The 20262-nt window shown below is 41.4% G+C and overlaps 1 protein-coding gene across 1 annotated transcript in view; it reads left to right on the top strand.

The window, feature by feature from the left end:
* LOC117746271 (sickle tail protein homolog) overlaps positions 1 to 20262 on the top strand; it is a 96404-nt gene that overhangs the window by 20205 nt on the left and 55937 nt on the right. Inside the window, exons 2-3 of the mRNA XM_034555309.1 lie at positions 3030 to 3364; positions 9130 to 9255. Coding sequence (XP_034411200.1) covers positions 3030 to 3364; positions 9130 to 9255 — 461 coding nt within the window. The remainder of the gene's footprint in view (positions 1 to 3029; positions 3365 to 9129; positions 9256 to 20262) is intronic.

Consider the following 20262-nt stretch of genomic DNA (forward strand, 5'->3'; position numbering starts at 1 on the left):
TTAAATGTCTTTAAGTATTTATTGAACAGACACTTGGAATACTTCAGCTGAATGGATGGTTCAGAGGTCTAACCACGAGAAAATGTTTAATGGAGTCTTTATTCAATTCAATTCATTTTATTTTGTATAGCCCAAAATCACTGTAACAGAACGCACCACCTCATATTCAACATCCCCCACTCGCCGTGTGACCACAAAGGGCTCTTGCCATTTGGCAAGAAGTTTAGAGCTGGAAGAAGGAAGCAATCCAAGTACCTTCTCTCCCGGTGTGAATTGCCCCAGCCTGGCCCCTCTATTGTACAGCCGTTGTTGAGGCTCCTAGGCCTGGAGCAAATTCTCACGTGACATCATACCCAGTGTGTGGAGCTGTGCCTGCAGGTCCAGGAAGTATTGGAAATCACTTTAACTGGTGCTCGGCCCCGCCTCACAGTTTTCTTTAATGAGGTCGAGCACCCCCCGCGGAGTCCTGTCGAACAACTGTTCAAAGGGAGAAAATCCCGTGGAGGCCTGGGGAACCTCCCACACTGCAAACAACAGAGAATCAAACCATTTATCCAAATTACGTTCATCTTCATTAATATATTTACAGATCATGGACTTTAAAATCTTACTCAGATGCTCAACACACCGTCGGTCTGTGGGTGGTACACACTGGTCCGAATAGATTTAATGCCCAGTAACCCATAACGTTCTCTCAGTGTTCTTGACATGAACTGGGTGCCCTGGCCAGTCAGCCTGATCCTCCTCCCCGTCTGCAGTATCGGACAACCTTGCGTCATACTTATGGGGCATCTTCTGGTTTTGTTTGTTTCTTGTAATGTGTTTCTTGTCTGTTGTTCTCTGTGTACTGTGTCTGTTGTTGTCTGTATGCATTTTTGGTGGCAAATGAGTTTCCCCACTGGGGATTAATAAAGTTTTCTAATCTAATCTAATTTAATCCCCATGCACACACCTAATTTTTACCCACAATGCCTCCACCAATGCTCCGGGCCGAACTAGGCTGTGGTGGATCATAGACTGTGTACAGCCAGAAAAGCCAGCAACCCGGATCACCTGGCCCACTTCCATCAGCGGACACTCCCTCCGGACGTGTCCGGGCTGCCCGCACCTTCAACACTCCTGCCTGGATGTTTGAGGGACCCCCTGTGAGTTGGGAAGGGTGCCGGCGTTTGTTGTGGTCGGAGTATTGCTGTGGTCGGAGTATTGGGGAACAGAGGGAGGGGCGCCAGGAGCTGCGATAGGAACCTCCTCCGTCCACATCGGATCAGGAAAAAATACCAAAAAACCTTTACAGGGAAAAAATGGAAGAAACCTTCAGGAGAGCAACAGAGGAGGATCCCACTCCCCGAATGGACAGAAGCAATAGATGTCATGTGTACAGATGAACAGCGTTACAGAGTTACAACACATTCAATGAATATGACAGAAATGATTCATATACTGTAATCAGAGTAATAGGCATGATGAAAAAAAAAGCTATCAAAAAATGACATCATATATAGTCAAAAAATGATGACAATAAAAGCAGCAATCCGATTGGCAATGCTAATTGCAATGCAACTAATAATAATAATGAAAATAGCAGGAGGTGTCGGGCAGGACCATGGTCCAGATAAAACCACAATCCATGTCAACGTGTGAGGAGAGAAAGAAGAAGAATGAATTCATACAAAAGGAAATAGAGAAGAGTGGGCATCAGAAGGGCATCAGCAGGGTCCTGCCGCGAGGACACTGGCTCCAGACACAGCCACGGTCCATGGAAACCTGAGAGGCGAGAAAGCACAAAGACTCCGGGGAAGAAGTAGAGTTAGTAATGTACATTAATGGGACATGAATTCATTCAGAAGGCAATAGAGAAAAGGAGAGAGCTCAGTGTATCCTAAGATATCCCCCAGCAGCCTAGGCCTATAGCAGCATATCTAGGGGCTGGACCAGGGCAAACCTGATTCAGCCCTAACTATAAGTGCTGTTAAAGAGGAAAGTCTTAAGTCTATTCTTAAATGATGTGACTGTGTCTGCCCCCGGACTGAAAGTGGAAGCTGGTTCCATAAAAGAGGAACTTGATAACTGAAAGCTCTGGCTCCCATTCTACTTTTTAAGAGGAACCAAAAGTAGCCACGCATTTAGTGGGGTAATATGGTACTACAAGCTCCTTAAGATATGATGTTGAATCACCAATTAAGGCCAATTAATGTGAGAAGGATTTTAAATGTGATTCTTGATTTTACAGGGAGCCAGTACAGAGAAGCTGCTACAGAAGTAATATGATCTCTTGTGTTGTAATTCTGACCCCAAATTAAATCTTTTACCATGAAAATAAGTTTTTGATTTATCAAATGGTCTGAAAATAATGGGGGTTGTTGGATACTATACTATTTCGATGATTATAATACATTTGAAAAAATTTGATTGAATTTACATTGAATTATGGGTGATTTATTTAATTTAATAACGCCTATTGTCCTCTGGAGTCTAAAAGACCATGCAGCACGAAGTGGTGCAATGGGGCAAATTGTCACTCCATACTGTTTTCCAAAACATCTTTGATCTTGGATGTTTGATGTGTGGGGTCAAGCATTGGTTATGACAACAACAACAACAATTCCTATTGCTGCAGCAAGAATCGTTGAGCCTGGCTGCTTCGCATAGCCACACCAAACTAGAACATTGTAGTTAAATCAACATAATGCCATTTAATTTCTCAGTTGACTCAAAGGAAATCTTCAAGTTGAGTTAACTTGCATTTTCAAGGCAGCAGGTGAACTTTCATTTGCAAGTTTAACTGACTTAAAATGTTTTACAGTGTTTTACAGTGTTTTACAATGTTTTACAATGTTTTACAATGTTTTACAGTGTACATGTTGTACACATACATGTTGTAGCTATATATTTCATCCTGTTTTTTCTGTCCCCTTTATCCCTGTATTTTCTTCTGTCCTGTCCAACATTTTCTTTTTTTTTATCAATTCCTTTTTCTCTGTCCTCCTTTGTACTCTCCTATCACCATTTTCTCTCTCCATTCCACTCAGATCTAGGAAACAACCCATCCAGAGTTTCGTCTTCATTTTCTTCTACTGCTGTGGACAGCAGCACTGAGCGTCCGCTGCAGAAGAAACCGCACACAGACAGCAGCCTGCTCAGTAACCCAGACTTTGCCTGTGGTTCAGCTCCACGCTCTCCCAGCACCTTACCTCGGAGCTACATCACTGCTGCTCGTGCCAGCATCAGGGACAGCCAGCTCGATAGCCTGAGGATGCAGCACTTTGTGGAGAGGAAGAAGGAGGTGTTCCTGGACCAACTGAGGCAGAAGTATCCTCACAATGCTGCCATTATCTTGGGACAACAGAACTGCATGAGAGAACAGGTGAGATTAATTAAATTAAATTCAGTTAATTTTGTACAGCCCAGAATAACACATTACAAATTAGCCTCAGAGGGCTTTACAATCTGCACACATACGACATCCCTGTCCCAGGACCTCACATCGGATCAGAAAAAATGGAATAAACCTTCAGGGGAGCAACAGAGAAGGATCTCTCCCCCCGGATGGACTGAAGCAACAGATGTCATGTGTACAGATGAACAGCATTACAGAGTTACAACACATTCAATAATTATGACAGAAATTATGAATAATGAGTAGTAGGCATGGACCACGATCTCCTGCTTTCCTTCTTCTGTTCTAGGTCTAGAGGAATACACGGCTCCACAGAGCAGTGACTCTCAATCAGCCTGGCTACAGTGCTAAAGAGAAACCTGGAGTCGTTCTTGTTTTTCTCTATTACTGATGAGTAATAGGCTGCTCTGGCATTACGGAGGGCCTTCTTATATGTTTTAAGACTATCTCGCCAAACTATTCAATTCAATTCAGTTTATTTTGTATAGCCCAATATCACAAATTACGAATTTGCCTCGGAGGGCTTTACAGTCTGTACACATACGACATCCCTGTCCCATATATGTCATGTGTACATAATGAACAGCATTACAGAGTTACATAAACACATTTAAATGAATATGACAATGTATGGAAGCTGGTTCCATAAAAGAGGAGCTTGATAACTGAAGGCTCTGGCTCCCATCCTAATTTTGAAGACTCTAGGAACCACGAGTAGCCCCGCATTTAGTGAGCGCAGCTCTCTAGTGGGGCAATATGGTACTACAAATTCCTTAAGATATGACGGTGCATCACCAATCAAGGCTTTGTAGTTGAGGAGAAGAATTTTAAATGTGATTTTTGATTTTAAAGGGAGCCAGTGCAGAGCAGCTAATACAGAAGTAATGTGATCATTAGGGTCCGAGCGACTGACAAAGTCAGTCCGAGAGGACCCTATTGAAATTGCTTTGTCTACATTGGGAGCATTTCTGGGGCACGTAGATATTTTTAAAACTAACCATATTTGGCACGCTTGTCAGGCTTGGTGAAAATAGCCATCTGATCAAGGAGTCAAATTTTTGCAATTCATAGTTGCTCTCCCCTCCAATTTTAACCAGCGACTCCCCTCCCAGAATGTCCGATTCACTTGAAATTTTTCACACATGTCCATATCCACCTGCTCTACAAAAAAGCCTCTCAGACCCCTAAGGTCCGCCTACTTAGATTTTCCGCCATTTTGAATTTTGTGAAAAAAACACCTAATTGACTTTCTTAACTACATGCTTGGTCCAAATCAACAAAACCTGATATCAATCAAATCATTGAAGCCAGATGACGTAGAATATGTCAGCCGTTTTTGTATATCTCATTGTGGTAAGGATCTATGGTCCAATGAACATCTTAGGGGCGTGTCTTGTTTTTCAATGCTCATAGCTTCAACACTATTGAGACTAATTACTCAAAAACTTTTTTTCCTATGTGCACATGGCATGCCTTAACTTGCAAAAATAATCTTTTTGCAAGTTAAGTTGTGTAAGATTTGAAGACTAGGGGGCGCTACAATAATTCGCTGAAGTTGCCCATTTTTAGCGTTTTTAACTCGTTTTTGGCACTTTTCGCCGTTATACATTTAACGTTATCTCCCACAAAAATGATCAGATCGACTTCAATCTTCTTTCCAGGATGATCAGAAGGCCTTGAGCATGATTATTCTGCAAAAAAACGTTGTTTTCACCCACTCTCACCAAATTCCACTTTCTGTTTTTTGTTATGCGAGACTGTTGCTGTAACTAAACCAATCGTTCCAAAAATAATCATGCATGATGCCAGTCAAGCCCTGAACACATTTCCAAGAGGAAACATTTGAAATTGTCATTGGAACACCTACTAAAAAAATAAAATGACAAGTTTTAGACACTAATATTTTCTAGCTATATGAGTTCCGATCAAATTTTTTTAGCAAACCGGTGGCGCAGTGAGATAAAACACATGACTTGAGTGTGAGAGTTGTTTTTTCAAATCCAGGCCAGGGCAAATTTTTTCATAACTTTTTTTTTTTACCTTTAATTTACACGTGGTCTAGACACGTGATGCATGTATCTGTTCACATTCTCAAAGCGCCCCTACTGGCCAAAACAAATAAACCTAAAAATGCATCAGATTCACATGAAAATTACACAACATGGTCTACACTTCACGTAGAGACACATGATGCATGTATATGTTCACATTCTCAAAGCGCCCCCTACTGGCCAAAACAAATGAGCCTAAAATGCATCAGATTCACATGTAATTTACACAATGTGGTCTACACTTCACATAGAGACGTTGTGCATGTATTTGTTCACATTCTCAAAGTGCCACCTAGTGGCTCAACTGGACTTGCTCTAATCTGCCCCAAACTTGTTGTGCTTGTTACAAGTCACGGCCTGAGGATATCGACAAGCTTAATTTCACTCATATTTGAAGCACCACCCACTGGCTCAACTGGACTTGCTCTAATCTGCCCCAAACTTGTTGTGCTTGTTACAAGTCACGGCCTGAGGATATCGACAAGCTTATTTTCACTCATATTTGAAGCGCCACCTACTGGCTCAATTGGACTTGCTCTAATCTGCCCCAAACTTGTCGTGCTTGTTACAAGTCCCGGCCTGAGGATATTGACAAGACTAATTTCAGTCGTAGTCAGAGCGCCACCTGCTGGCCTAACTAGACTTGCTCGAATCTGCCCCAAACTCGTCGTGCTTGTTACAAGTCACGGCCTGAGGATATCGACAAGTCTAATTTCAGTCGTAGTCAGAGCGCCACCTGCTGGCTCAACTAGACTTGCTCGAATCTGCCCCAAACTCGTCGTGCTTGTTACAAGTCGCGGCCTGAGGATATTGACAAGTCTAATTTCAGTCAGTCAGAGCGCCACCTACTGGCTCAACTGGACTTGCTCGAATCTGCCCAAAACTTGTCGTGCTTGTTACAAGTCGCGGCCTGAGGATATCGGCGAGCTTATTTTCACTCGCAGTCGACGTGACAAACGGTAAAACGTACAACGTTCTCGTCGGCCGAGCGGTTCGGCGTCCCGCCGGCGCCCCCGACTGACGCGGGTGACCGAGGACCCATTCATTGCTGCTCGCAGCTTTAATTTTTCTTAGTTTTTGTGAGTACACGAACTGCAGCATTCTGGATTAACTGGAGGGACTTAAGAGATTTATTAGAGCAGCCTGATAATAATGAATTGCAATAATCTAGTCTAGAAGTAACAAACGGGTGAACCAGCTTTCTGCATCTTTTTGAGACAAGATGTGCCTGATTTTTTAAATGTTACGTAGATGAAAAAATGCAGTTCTTGAGATTTGCTTCACGTGGGAGTTAAAGGACGAGTCCTGATCAAAGATAACGCCAAGATTCTTTACAGTGGTGTTGGATGCCAGGGCAATGCCATCTACAGAAACCACATCACCAGAGAATTGATCTCCGAGGTGGTCAGGGAGGAGTAAATTAACTTCAGTTTTACATCAGGAAGTTGCAGGTCATCCATGTTTTTATGTCTTTAAGACATGCTTGAATTTTAGCGAGCTGGTCGGTCTCCTCTGGTTTGATCGATAGATATAATTGAGTATCATCTGCATAACAATGAAAGTTTATGGAGTGTTTCCTGATAATGTTGCCCAAAGGAAGCATATATAAGGTAAATAAAATTGGTCCAAGCACAGAACCTTGTGGAACTCCATGATTAACGCTGGTGGTCATTGAGGTTTCATCGTTTACAAATACCATGTCATGATGGTGTCGAACAAAGCACTAAGGTCTAGCAAAAAAGTACACAGATGAGTCTTTTATCTGATGCAATTAGGAGGTCATTTGTAATTTTCACCAGTGCTGTTTCTGTGCTGTGGTGTTTTCTAAATCCTGACTGAAACTCCTCAAATAAACTATTATGATGTAGAAAGTCACACAACTGATTTGCGACTACTTTCTCAATGATCTTAGAGAGGAAGGGAAGGTTAGAGATTGGTCTGTAGTTAGCCAACACCTCTGGATTAAGAGTGGGCTTCTTTAGGAGAGGTTTAATTACAGCTACTTTGAAGTAATGTGGTACTTGGCCTGTTAGCAAAGACGCATTAACAATATCCAACAGAGAGGTGCCAATTAAAGGCAAAACGTCTAAGCGTGATTCTTCAAAATTGGTGGAACGCCATATGCTTTCAAGCTTTCATGATGTTTGCTTTAGTTTACGGGGAGCAAACCTCCTTTGCCTCACCATCTTCTTCTTCAGAGGGGCTATCGAGTCTAGTGTCATTCTCAATAGACTGTATTTATTCAATTCAATTCAATTTAGTTTATTTTGTATAGCCCAATATCACAAATTACAAATTTGCGTCAGAGGGCTTTACAATCTGTACACATACAATCTGTACATTTATGTATTTCATACCTGTCTTATTCTATTTGAGCTTGTTTTTTTATATTCTCTTGGTTCTTAACTGACTGACATATTTGCATGTCCATTTACAACGTGTTTCTTTTGCACTTTGTCTTTTGATGTTAAACACTTTGAATTGCCTTCTTGTTGTGCAATATAAATAAACTTGTCTTGCCTTACCTTACCTAAACTTATAAAACACTTCTGAAGGTATAAAATATCAAGCACAACATTTACATATCTCAGGAGGTAGAGCGGTCGTCCACTAATCAGAAGCTGCAATCCGAATGTTAAAGTACCCTTGGGAAAGATATTGCTGTAAGTGTGCGTGCAAATGTTTATCACTCCCAATGAGGAAGTTGCATCAGCCTGGCTTGTGTTGTAAAGCAATTTGAATGGTGGCTAAGACTAGAAAAATGTTATATAAATGCATTATGTTTACTACTTCAATAGGTTCGGTTCTTTAAAAGACACTAAAAATAAATCAAACACAATAATACTCATTCAGTGCCAATGTACATGTCATCACTGCTATGAATGATTACAATTTCCCCTTTCTGGCAATAAATGTGGGGTAAAAAATGTACACAATGATTTGGCACAGTTAGGGGTGCAAGAGGGGCACTCGAATATCAAGCTTGATATTCTGTATACTGATAGAGAGTGGCTCCATTTACTATTTGTTGCTGGAGTGCTGAATAAATGTTGTCGTGGTATATTATGAAGGGAAGGAAGGGCCTCCAAAACATATCAGGGAGCCTCTGTTCTCTTATGTCCCAGTCATGTGCAGATGTGCTCTGATGACTGTAAGGGGATTTCAGTACTCTAAATGGGGCTATTAAACTATTGCCTACCATACATAGAGACAAAACCACACGCTAGATTACCTTAACTACTGTCATGTAACTGTGGTAAGACAGCTTGTATGTAAGGCATAGCTTGCTTAATTCCAATTCCTTGCTTTTTGTGTGTGTGTGTGTGTGTGTGTGTTTATGTGTGTGTGTGTGTGTCTGTGTATGCATGTGTATGTGTGTGTGTGTGTGTATATGTATATGTGTGTATGTGTGTATCTGTAGGTGTCTGTGTGTGTGTATGTGTGTGTGTATATGTAGGTGTGTGTATGTGTGTCTGTAAGTGTGTGTGTAAGTGTAGGTGAATGTGTGTGTGTGTCTGTGTGTGTGTGTGTGTATGTTTACTTGTGTCTGTAGGTGTGTGTGTCTGTGTTGAGGTGCTGCTGTCAACTGCAGTGAGGAAAGGGGGGCGGACCGGAGCTGTCCTTCCTCACTCTAATAAGACTGCTGTCTGAGGGACTGTTCTGCGAGTCCGACTGGTAAAGCCAGCCTTATGTACTGAGGTGGAGCTCTGTTGTGACAGAGAGAGGTGGGGTTTAGTGCACCTGACTCTGAGCAGAAAGTCCGCCAGAGTAGAAGAATCAACAAGACCGGCAGCCTCTGCCTCGAAGGTAAGCCCGATTGAACCTCTTTGAATAGAACTTCTTACTGAAGCAGCTTGACATGAAAGACGTTTTAGAAAGTAACCACACACTAACCGGCAGCGTCCTCCTTGTTCTGCTTCACTGGAGGTGAAAGCCGGACTCTGCACGCCGAGCCGGACTAACGAGCTGCTGTGTACATGCGTCGTGCTGCGGGTTGTTTGCTGTGTGCTCAAAACCTGCAATCTTCTTTTGCTATGATTAGTGATAATGGTCCACAGCTTCCAAAGTGAATGAAGCAGCACCTAACTCAACGCAGCTCCGTTCGGAGTTCTTCCAACACAGCAAACACGAGTGTCTGAATCAAATGCCGACTTGTGGAATTGCTTTCTATCCGTTTCCCGGCAGTCTTTTTATCACCGGAGTTAGCACCATTGTTGCGTGGTGATGAACTGTAAACCAAGCAGAGATCCAAGCAAAAGAACACAGTAACACAAATCGCTTTACGTTCCGCAAATTCTGCTTACCTTTTGAAGATTGGATAAAGAAAATGCATTTGTATTAAATGTTATGCTGTTATTTGCATGTATTTATCCCCATTAGTAATATAAAAGTGAGATGTATAGTCCTGGAAAATGAGGAAAACTCAAATGGCACAGATGGTGCCCAATGGGCCCAAATGCCCATTTTGGAGACCTCGCTGGAGACTGTTTTTACTAACACGGCTCTAATTGTGTTCTGCTTCACTTTTTCAAAGTAGAACTTTGCAGAGACACTGTTCATATATTGTGCTAGGATTTTGAAGAAGTTTAAACCTCTGAGCTGCATCATTCAAAAGAGATAATCATAATAATGAGTGCTTTTTACAAGGTGAACCTGTAACTTTTTTAATTTGTGCTGTCTGCCATCTTCATTTAATCTTAACCAGTAACATATAGGCTGATATTTACACATCTGAAGTATTCTCACAAGTGTTTCCTTTTATTATAACACCAACATTATTGAAATAGCCCTTGTGGTAGAGGGGATACACCCTTTTTTAGTTTGAGTATGTTATTTTGTGCAGAGGCCAAACAAATATGTTGGTGTTTAAAAGGTTAACTACTTTTGAAATTTTTGAGAATACATTATGATGAGTCATAATAATTACAGTGTGGCCAAGTCATGACTATCTGTAATAGCAGTCTGACTAACATAATAGTTCTTCAGATACAGCCTGTTTTTATCTTATGTTCATGCTTGGTTGTATTTATGTGGCTCATATGATATAATATGATTTGAAATCAATATAGAAACAATTATCATATCATTATCGAAACATTGACAAAGTGTGTTCAAATATTTACTGAAATATTGACAATTGCATGAAACCCTCTTCATTCATGATCATCAAATTGATTGAAATAGTTATATTGTGTTGCATTTTCAAACAATGCTGATGAAGTTCGATTCCCAGGTCAGAGAGAAACCAGTGAGCAGTCTGTCGATCTGTGTTTGTATGGCTTACTATTTGGTGCACTAAACCAAATAAGAGTTAGTGGTAAGATACAGGTGTCCTACCTTTTTATAGAAAATTTCTGGAAACAGCTGATGTCATCATCATGATGTCAAGCAGCTTTGCTTTCATGCTGAGGCTCCAGAGCTAACATCTTAGCTCACCAAATATTAGCCTACACATAAAATAGCTAAATCAGAACATTATGGTCATTTGTTAAATCTGACCTGTCAAAAGTAAGCATTAGTAGCTTCCTTTAGAACACTAGTTGTTGGTTTGGCTTTGAGGTTTGTTGGAATGGAAAATAAGTTATTATCCTTGATGGTCATCTTAACATGTACTTATACTGCTGAAGTGTAGTGACAAGACACATTCTTCTACCTCTGGTCTGTGACTCTAGTGGCACATGACGGCACTAAAAACCATCATCAGTCCTTCTGTTAAATTCAGCATGGGGACAAAGTAATCTGGCTCGTCAACAACCCTAAGGTCTGTAATTAGTGGCCCTCATACCTACCTTTAAGGTAGGGAACACGTTGTGTGTGTGAGTTCCATGTCTTTAGGTTTGAGAGCCTCAGGCAGTCCACATTTATTTCCCTTGATGCTGTCATCATGTAGCTTGTTACTTGTAATGTGATGGAGCCAGACTGATTCATTTTAAACACAGAGTAGCTGCTTGAGTGATGACCTGCTTGCTGTGTGACCTTTCATGACATCCACCTCCACTATAGAAGCTCCTCCCTCATCACAGAGCTTCATGACAGCATTAATCCTATGAAGTCATTTGCAGGATGTGTGTGTAGCACATATGTGTACATTGTAAAACAGATAAGTAAGGCCTGAAGGAGCTTCTAACCCTAAGAGCCCTTCATTAGCTGTGTCATTCACACTCATCCTATGCAGCTTTCAAATCCTCACTGTTTATTCTCTAAAGGTAAGGTTATATGAGGTACTTATCCGACTGGTGAGCTCTGAGTCTTGACTGTTCTCTGGAGTCCTGGTTGTAATGGTGATCTCTGACTGTTATTACTTCTCTGGAGTCCTGGTTGTAATGCTGAGGTCTGAGACTTGATACTTCTCTGAATTCCCGGTTGTACTGCTGAGCTCTAAATACAACCAGGACTCCAGATCAATCTCTGGAGTCCTGGTTGTAATGGTGATCTCTGACTGTTATTACTTCACTGGAGTTCTGGATGTAATGGTGAGCTCTAATTATTGATTCTTCTCTTGAGTTCTGGTTGTACTGGTGATCTCTGAGTCTTGATACTTCTCTGGAGTCCTGGTTGTAATAGTGAGCTCTGACTCTTGATACTTCTCTGGAATCCTGATTATACTGGTGAGCTCTGAGTCTTTTCTAATTCATCCAGGTAGATCGCTCAACATGTTCTGACACGTCTGTTTGTTGACTAAAGGATGGCTGGCCTTTGTGTTGACTTTGTGAAAATTGATCTTATTGCTCTAAATCCTTAATAGTTGGCACTGTACATAGTTCTGACAGTTAAGGTGCTGCCTTTACTACTGTGGCTGAAAGAGCAAGGTATATTCCTGCAAATAGACTTTAAAATATATGTAAAAAGCATAATTAGAAGAATTGACCCATTGCCTTACAAAATAAAGAAGATTCAGATTATATTGTACATTAGAGATGTCCAGAGCCAATCCTAAAGATCTACATCATAATATTTTGCTGTGTGAAGTTTATTCCAATGAAGCTGCTTGGAACATACATGACAATTTGTACGTGTGACATGTGCATGCTGATCCCACAGGAAGTTACAAAAAACTTCACTCTCATAGACAACTTTTCATCTTTCTTTTGAAATCAGAATATGAGTTTTTTAATTATAGCTAACAGACCACCTGCTGCACCAATACAGTGGCTGCAGAGTGTGGATCATTGCAATGACATAACGCATGATAAGCATTCATATTTTACAATTGTGTATGCAATTTATATTACCATAACGAGGAGGTCGCCTCCCTGCCAGGGAGTAAGGCTCAACTTCCACCTCCGGAAGAACTTCTCACACATCCCGAGTGATGAGAGAGTTCTGACCCTCACCTATGGTCACAAACTCTGGGTCGTGAATAAAAGAACGAGTCTCGGATACAAGCGGCCACAATTTGTTTCCTCCGTAGGGTTTCGTAGTTGAGGCGCTACTCCTTCGTGTCGAAAGGAGTCAGCTGAGGTGGTTCCGGTATCTAATCAGGATGCCTCCTGGCCGCCTCCCACTGGAGGTTTTTCCGGGCACAACCCACCGGTGGGAGACCCCAGGGAAGACCCAGAACACACTGGAGGGATTATTTCTTCCAGCTGGCCTTAGAATGGAAAATGTTGTGGGTGAGGGGGAAGCCTGGGTCGGCCTGCTGGGCCTCCTGCCACAGCGACCCGACGCCAGATAAGCGGCTGATAATGGATGGATGGGTGGAACAGTCAAGCAACATTACAGTGGTGTAATGTTGCTTGGGATCTTGGCCAAATAAACGTGATGGAGACATCTATATGTTATATACAAGATAGCATGTGTATTACACAACATAGCGTTACAAATTATGACTTGATAAATTACCAAACACCAGCTAAGACATTCTTATCCAATGTACTTCATTTACCGTTGCCCCATTTTAGCGAGTTGAGCGTGAACTCACCATGTCAGACAACACAACCTTCAGTAGCTGTTTACCTATGTGCTGCCGGGAGACTCACTGTGAGCGGCACAATGCCAATTAACTACTACATACTAACTGTCTGATTCAGTTCCTTGTTACAAAATTAACTTATTTTGACAGATAATAATCTTGTCTTCTCTGTCTTATTCAATCACCGTCACCTTGTGTCTGTGCTGCAGTGTCGACGTAAAACTATCATGTGTGCGGCAGGCGACCCACAAGTGCATCTCTAGGATCTACCGGTCAGCACAGTATAGTCAAAGTTTCTACTTGCTATACTGTGGCTCAGTGGTAAGTAAGGTCGTCCTTGGGCAAGACACTTAACCCCCAAATTGCTCCCGTAGCTGTGCCTACATTGTGTGAAGGTATATAAATGTTAGTTACTGCTGATGTGCAGGTGGAACCTTAGCTCCTCCCATCAGTGTATAAATGCCTGTTTGGTATTGAGATGTGTGTGTATATACATCTCATGATGTCATGTAGTGTTAAAGCACTTTGAGTTAAAGCAGTAAACTCTTTTTCTCAGTTGAAGATTCCACAGCTAGCTGCAGCGACATGTTTCTCAGCACAGAAAGAATAGATATTTGTGTTTGACCAAAGAGCTACCTGGCTCATCTCTCATCACCAGAGATTGCATAACAGATCTTAGATTCAATTCAATTCAGTTTATTTTGTATAGCCCAAAATCACAAATTACAAATTTTCTTCAGAGGGCTTTACAATCTGTACACATACGACATCCCTGACCCAGGACCTCACATCGGATCAGGAAAAATTCCCAAAAAAAGGGAAAAAAAACTTTCACAGGGAAACATTTAAGAAAACTTCAGGAGAGCAACAGAGGAGGATCCCTCTCCCCGGATAGACAGAATCAATATATCTGAATGAACAGAATGAACAGTGTTACAGAGTTACAACACATTCAATGAATATGACAGAAATTATGAATACTGAGTAGTAGGCATGGACCACGATCCAGATTTCCACAATCCATGTAAACAGAAGGAGGTAGAGAGGAGGGGCATCAGCAGGGCCATGGCAGGAGGCGGGCCACGGAGGCAGGAGGCCGGCCCATTAGGCAGGAGGCATCGCGAAAGAGGCGGGGCCACTGAGGCATGATTGATTCTTCTGAAGCAAGCAACAAATGAAGCACTTGGTCTTTTCACAATTTTAACAGGAAACATGCCATAAACTTTCATTGTTATGCAGATGACACTTAATTATATCTATTGATCAAACCAGAAGAGATGAACCAGCTAGCTAAAATGAAAGCATGTCTTAAAGACAAACAGGGATAACCTGCAACTTCCTGATGTTAAACTCAGACAAAACTAAAGTTAGAGATTAATTATCTGGTAATGTGGTTTCTGTAGATGGCATTGCCCTGGCATTCAACACCACCGTAAAGAATCTCGGAGTTATCTTTGATCGGGACTTGTCCTTTAACTCCCACATGAAGCAAATCAAGGACTGCATTTTTTCATCTACGTAATATTTAAAAAATCAGGCACATCTTGTCTCAAAAAGATGTAGAAAAACTGGTTCACGCGTTTGTTACGTCTAGACTAGATTACTGCAATTCCTTATTATCAGGCTGCTCTAATAAGTCTCTTAAATCCCTCCAGTTAATCCAGAATGCTGCAGCTCGTGTACTCACAACAACTATGAACAGAGATTGCATTATACTGAGCTCCTATATCCTCTTCTCTCTCTCTCTATGGAGGAATTTACATCTCTCCATTGCTCATAACTATACTTCCTCCCCGGAGTCTTTGTGACTTCACTTCAAGAGTAGAGTAGCCAACCTGGAGTCAGGAGTTGCTACGATCAGTCCTGTCACCGGTGGCAGTCCACATGTAGATCAAGATTGAGGGAGTTCCTGGATAGCTGACTACCCTTGCTACAAAAATGTAGATTCTAGTCACTGAATATACCGTGCTGGTGTATTGATATTGCACCTTTTGAAAGAAGAACCAGAAATCTCTGAATAGCATATAAGCAGTAATGGACGGATGGAAAAGAATATTATGTAATGCCGTTAAGGATGATTGATTCTTCTTGGCAAGCAACAAATGAAGCACTTGGTCTTTACACAAGTGCAAAAAACACCACTCCATTATGTGTTTAGTGTGGTATAAAAGATGACTGGAGACAGTGAAACAATGCAGGATTAACAATGACGCCGAGTGCAATGTACAGTAACTACTGTTAGCAAACGGATGTTAGATTCGATGAGATAGATTTGTCCCAGAGGGATATTGTCTTCTAAGCCAGTATATCAAAACATGCAGATATACACACAATAATCCATAACAACATATATATTGTGTTGCTATATTCACATAGCAACACACAGATATACAGACCTGATATAAACAGCACACATGGTCTTCATCTATGCCAGGGGTGTCAAACTCAAACACACAGTGGGCCGAAATAAAGAAATTGATACGATAAGTCGTATCAATTTGCTTATGTTGCTTATGGCTCTATCTGCAGTTTTTCCAGAGTAATTTCAAGTGAAAACATTTTCTACAGACAAACAACAGCCAAAAATAATTTACTTAAAAGAAAAATCAAATGTCCTGTAGTAGCAAGAGAAAAAAAATGCAAAAATGAAATTACATTAAAAACTGAAAATGCGTCAAAGCGCCGTTTGCTGCTCTATGATGCTCACTGGTCTGAGCCAGACACTTGGTGTCTCATCTTCGATACAAGTTCATCAATGTCTGGGGTCAGGCTCTGAGCTGAGAAAATCTTCAGGATTGAGTGAAGGTGCTCATCAGTAAGATGAGTCCTGTGTGAAGTTTTGTTTATCTTCATCAAAGAGAACAGTCGTTCACACAAGTATGTGCTGCCAAACATAGAGAGCGTTTGAGCAGCCTGGGAGCGCAGCTGGGGCATTGTGTCGGGGATGAAAAGTGGAAACTCTGCAGCGCCCACAGACTCATATTTTGCCTTCAGTGTGTCACTACATTGGAGCTCAATCAGCTCCATTTGGACGTTTGTTGGTGCATTTTCCACGTCAGCTGCAAATGGATTACTGAGCAGTTCAAACCTGCTTTTTTGGGCTTCTAAATCGGCAAATCGCCGTGTGAAGTCAGTAAGCATGCCAAGTTTTTCAGCAAATGGTGTAGTTGGGAAGGCAGCGACCTGCTCTTTCATTGTTTGGCAGTGCGGAAAATGGCTCAAGTTTTCCTGCAGCATCTGCGTCTCCCACAGGCGCAGCTTGGTTTTAAAAGCCCTCACTGTAGCGTACATGTCAGTGATGACACGGCTCCGCCCCTGAAGCTGCAGGTTAAGCGCATTCAGGTGGCTTGTGATGTCACACAGAAACGCCACTTCACACAGAAACATTTTATTTGGGAGCTCTGTTGTGCGCTTTGCTTTCCATGAACTCACAGATCTCCTCACGCATCTGGAAAAATCTTTCCAGCACCTTTCCCTGGCTTAGCCATCACACCTCTGTGTGGTAGGGCAAGTCCCGCGATTGACGTGCCGACACACGGACAGTGCATTGTGGGATTTGTAGTATTATGGTGGTGCGTGCGATATACCGGCGGGCCAGCTCTAATAGATTTTATCATGCGGGCCAAAGATAATTCATTCACTGGGCGGTTGTGGCCCGCGGGCCTTGAGTTTGACTCATGTGATCTATGCTATCTATATATTCCAGCAGGTAGGGTAACTGAGCAGTGAAAAGCAGTGGTGCTGTTCCTATGTGAAGTACATAAAATACACAAATAACATTTCACAAACAGGTGTTTCATAATGTACTTTTTTACAGAACGGCACATTTAGCAAATTGCATGTGTCATGGTTTCTCTCTTTAAAACGGAAGTATTTCCAAACATTTGAATCGTAGGAATTAGTGTAGCTCTTTTGTGTTCTGGGCCGAGAAAAATAACTTTAGTTTTGTCTGAGTTTAACAACAGGAAGTTGCAGATCATCCAAGTTTGTATGTCTTTAAGACATACTTGAAGTTTAGCGAGCTGCTTGGTTTCTTCTGGCTTGATAGATATTAGTATAATCTGCATAACAATGAAAGTTTATGGAGTGTTTCCTCATAATATTGCCCAAAGGAAGAATATACTGTATAAGGTAAATAAAATTGGTCCAAGCACAGAACCTTGTGTAACTCCGTGATTAATGTCGGTGTTCATCGAGGCTTCAGCGTTTAGAAATACAAATTGAGATCAATCTGATGAATAGGATTTAAACCAGTTTAGTGCAGTACCTTTAATGCCAATTGACTGATGTAGTCTCTGTAATAGGATGTCATGGTCAATGGTATCGCAATAAGGTCTAACAAAACAAGTACAGAGATGAGTCTTTTATCTGATGCAATTAGAAGGTAATTAGTGATTTTCACCAGTGCTGTCTCTGTGCTGTGGTCCTGACGGAAACTCCTCAAATAAACTATTCTGATGTAGAAAGTCACACAACTGATTTGCGACTACTTTCTCAACGATCTTAGAGAGGAAGGGAAGGTTAGAGATCGGTCTGTAGTTAGCCAACACCTCTGGATCAAAAGTGGGCTTCTTCAGGAGAGGTTTAATTACAGTTTTTTTAAGGAATGTGGTACATGGCCTGTTAGCAAAGACACATTGATAATATCCAACAGAGAGGTGCCAATTAAAGGCGAAATGTCTTTAAGCAGCCTGGTCCAAGAGACAGGTAGAAAGTTTAGAAGTAGAAATCGTTGAAGACAATTGGTCAAAGCCATCCAAATATACATCATAGTATACAGCATGGTAATTTTGCCTGGAATATTTAGAATCTTTTCATTGAAGAAGTTCATGAAGTCATTACTACTGAGGTCTATAGGAATACACGGCTCCAAAGAGCTGTGAATCTGTCAGCCTGGCTACAGTGCTAAAGAAAAACCTGGGGTTGTTCTTATTTTTCTCTATTACTGATGTGTAATCGGCTGCTCTGGCATTACGGAGGGCCTTCTTATATGTTTGAAAACTATATCGCCAAACTAAGTGTGATTCTTCCAAATTGGTGGAACGCCATATGCTTTCAAGCTTTCGTGAAGTTTGCTTTAGTTTGCGGGTCTGAGGGTTATACCAGGGAGCAAACCTCCTTTACCGCACCGTCTTCTTCTATTGAGTCTAGTGTCATTCTCAGTGAGCCTGTAGCACTGTCGACAAGATAATCAATCTGGGACGGACTAAAGTTAGCACAGAAGTCCTCCGTCACATTGAGACGTGGTATTGAATCAAATGCAGAAGGAATCGCTTCTTTAAATGTAGCTACAGCACTGTCAGTTAGACATCTGGTGTAGAAACTTTTGACTAACGGTGTACACTCCGGGAGTATAAACTCAAAAGTTATGAGTATTAAGATAATCAATCTGGGACGGACTAAAGTTAGCACAGAAGTCCTCCGTCACATTGAGACGTGGTATTGAATCAAATGCAGAAGGAATCACTTCTTTAAATTTAGCTACAGCACTGTCAGTTAGACATCTGGTGTAGAAACTTTTGACTAACGGTGTACACTCCGGGAGTATAAACTCAAAAGTTATGAGGTAATGGTCTGACAGAAGAGGGTTCTGTGGGAAGACCTCCAAATGCTCAATGTCAATACCACATGCAAGAACAAGGTTGAGGGTGTGGCCAAAGCAGTGAGTGGGTTTCTGTACTCACTGACCGAAGCCAATCGAGTCCAACAATGAGTCCAACAATGCAGGGAAAGGGAAGGACTAAACTTGATAGAAATTCTGAATATGGACCTGGTGGCCGGTACAGTATAAAAAATAAAATTGTCTGTAATGTTTTCCAGGTTGGATGTGAAAGACTAAGAACAAGGCTTTCAAATGAGTTGTAGTCCAATTTAGGTTTAGGATTTATCAATAGGCTTAAGTCAAAGATGGCTGCTACTCCACCTCTTAAGCCGGTGCCTAGAGGAATGTGAGTATTAATATGACTTGGAGGAATTGATTCATTTAGGCTGACATATTCTTCATCACTCAGCCAGGTTTCCGTAAGACAAAATAAATCAACGTGATTGTCTAATATTAAATCATTTACAAATACAGCTTCACATGACAGATATCTAACATTTAGGAGTCCTCATTTAATTCTCCTGTTTTGTTGCACTGCTGAAATAGTGGTGTTAACCTTTATGAGGTTATTTTGTATGACTCCTCTTCTGGTTACTTTTGATTACAAGTCCAGTCTATTTTTACCATTCACCACATAGAAACAAACCTTTTTACCAATCATAAATCTCTTAAGATGTTAATGAAACACTCTGCTTCAATCCACAATTGTTGGTGTTTAGCCTTTCATAAACAACATTTCCACTGCAGAAAATGTGTCACTTCTTGCCAAATGCACTCGCTCCATGCACTTTAGGTTGTTTAAATAGAACACTTAGAGTCGAGCGGTTGAGACTCTGACTTTTGAAATTTAGAAGGAACATGTCCTACCTTTGGTATAATATTGTTGCAAAAATGTACTCTTACTTTATTGTTCATAAACAGATAACCGCTGTGGCTGATCTGCTTTCTTTCATGAGACAAATTTATAACCCTCATTTTAACACATCAATTTGCTTTCTGCAATGTCAAAATATAAGCCTTGTTTTGAAACCAAGCAAGTACAGCACCAGCTCCTTCCAGCTGACAGGGCAGCTGCTTAGCCAAAGTGCCATTATTTAGACCCAACATCCCAGTTAACTGCTACTGAAGTGGATCTGCAAAGAGGATGTGAGTATGCTCTTTCACAGACATAAGTTCAGGATGGCTCCAGTCCCAGACGTTGTGTCCCCCTCCTGCCTCAAAGTCTGTCACTGGAGCTGTGCAAAGTCCCCTCCTTCTTCAGGCACTCCATGATCATCCCGGTCCCAAAGAAATCCTCCAT

This window comes from Cyclopterus lumpus, chromosome 17 (assembly GCF_009769545.1).
Source record: "Cyclopterus lumpus isolate fCycLum1 chromosome 17, fCycLum1.pri, whole genome shotgun sequence".
NCBI lineage: Eukaryota > Metazoa > Chordata > Actinopteri > Perciformes > Cyclopteridae > Cyclopterus > Cyclopterus lumpus.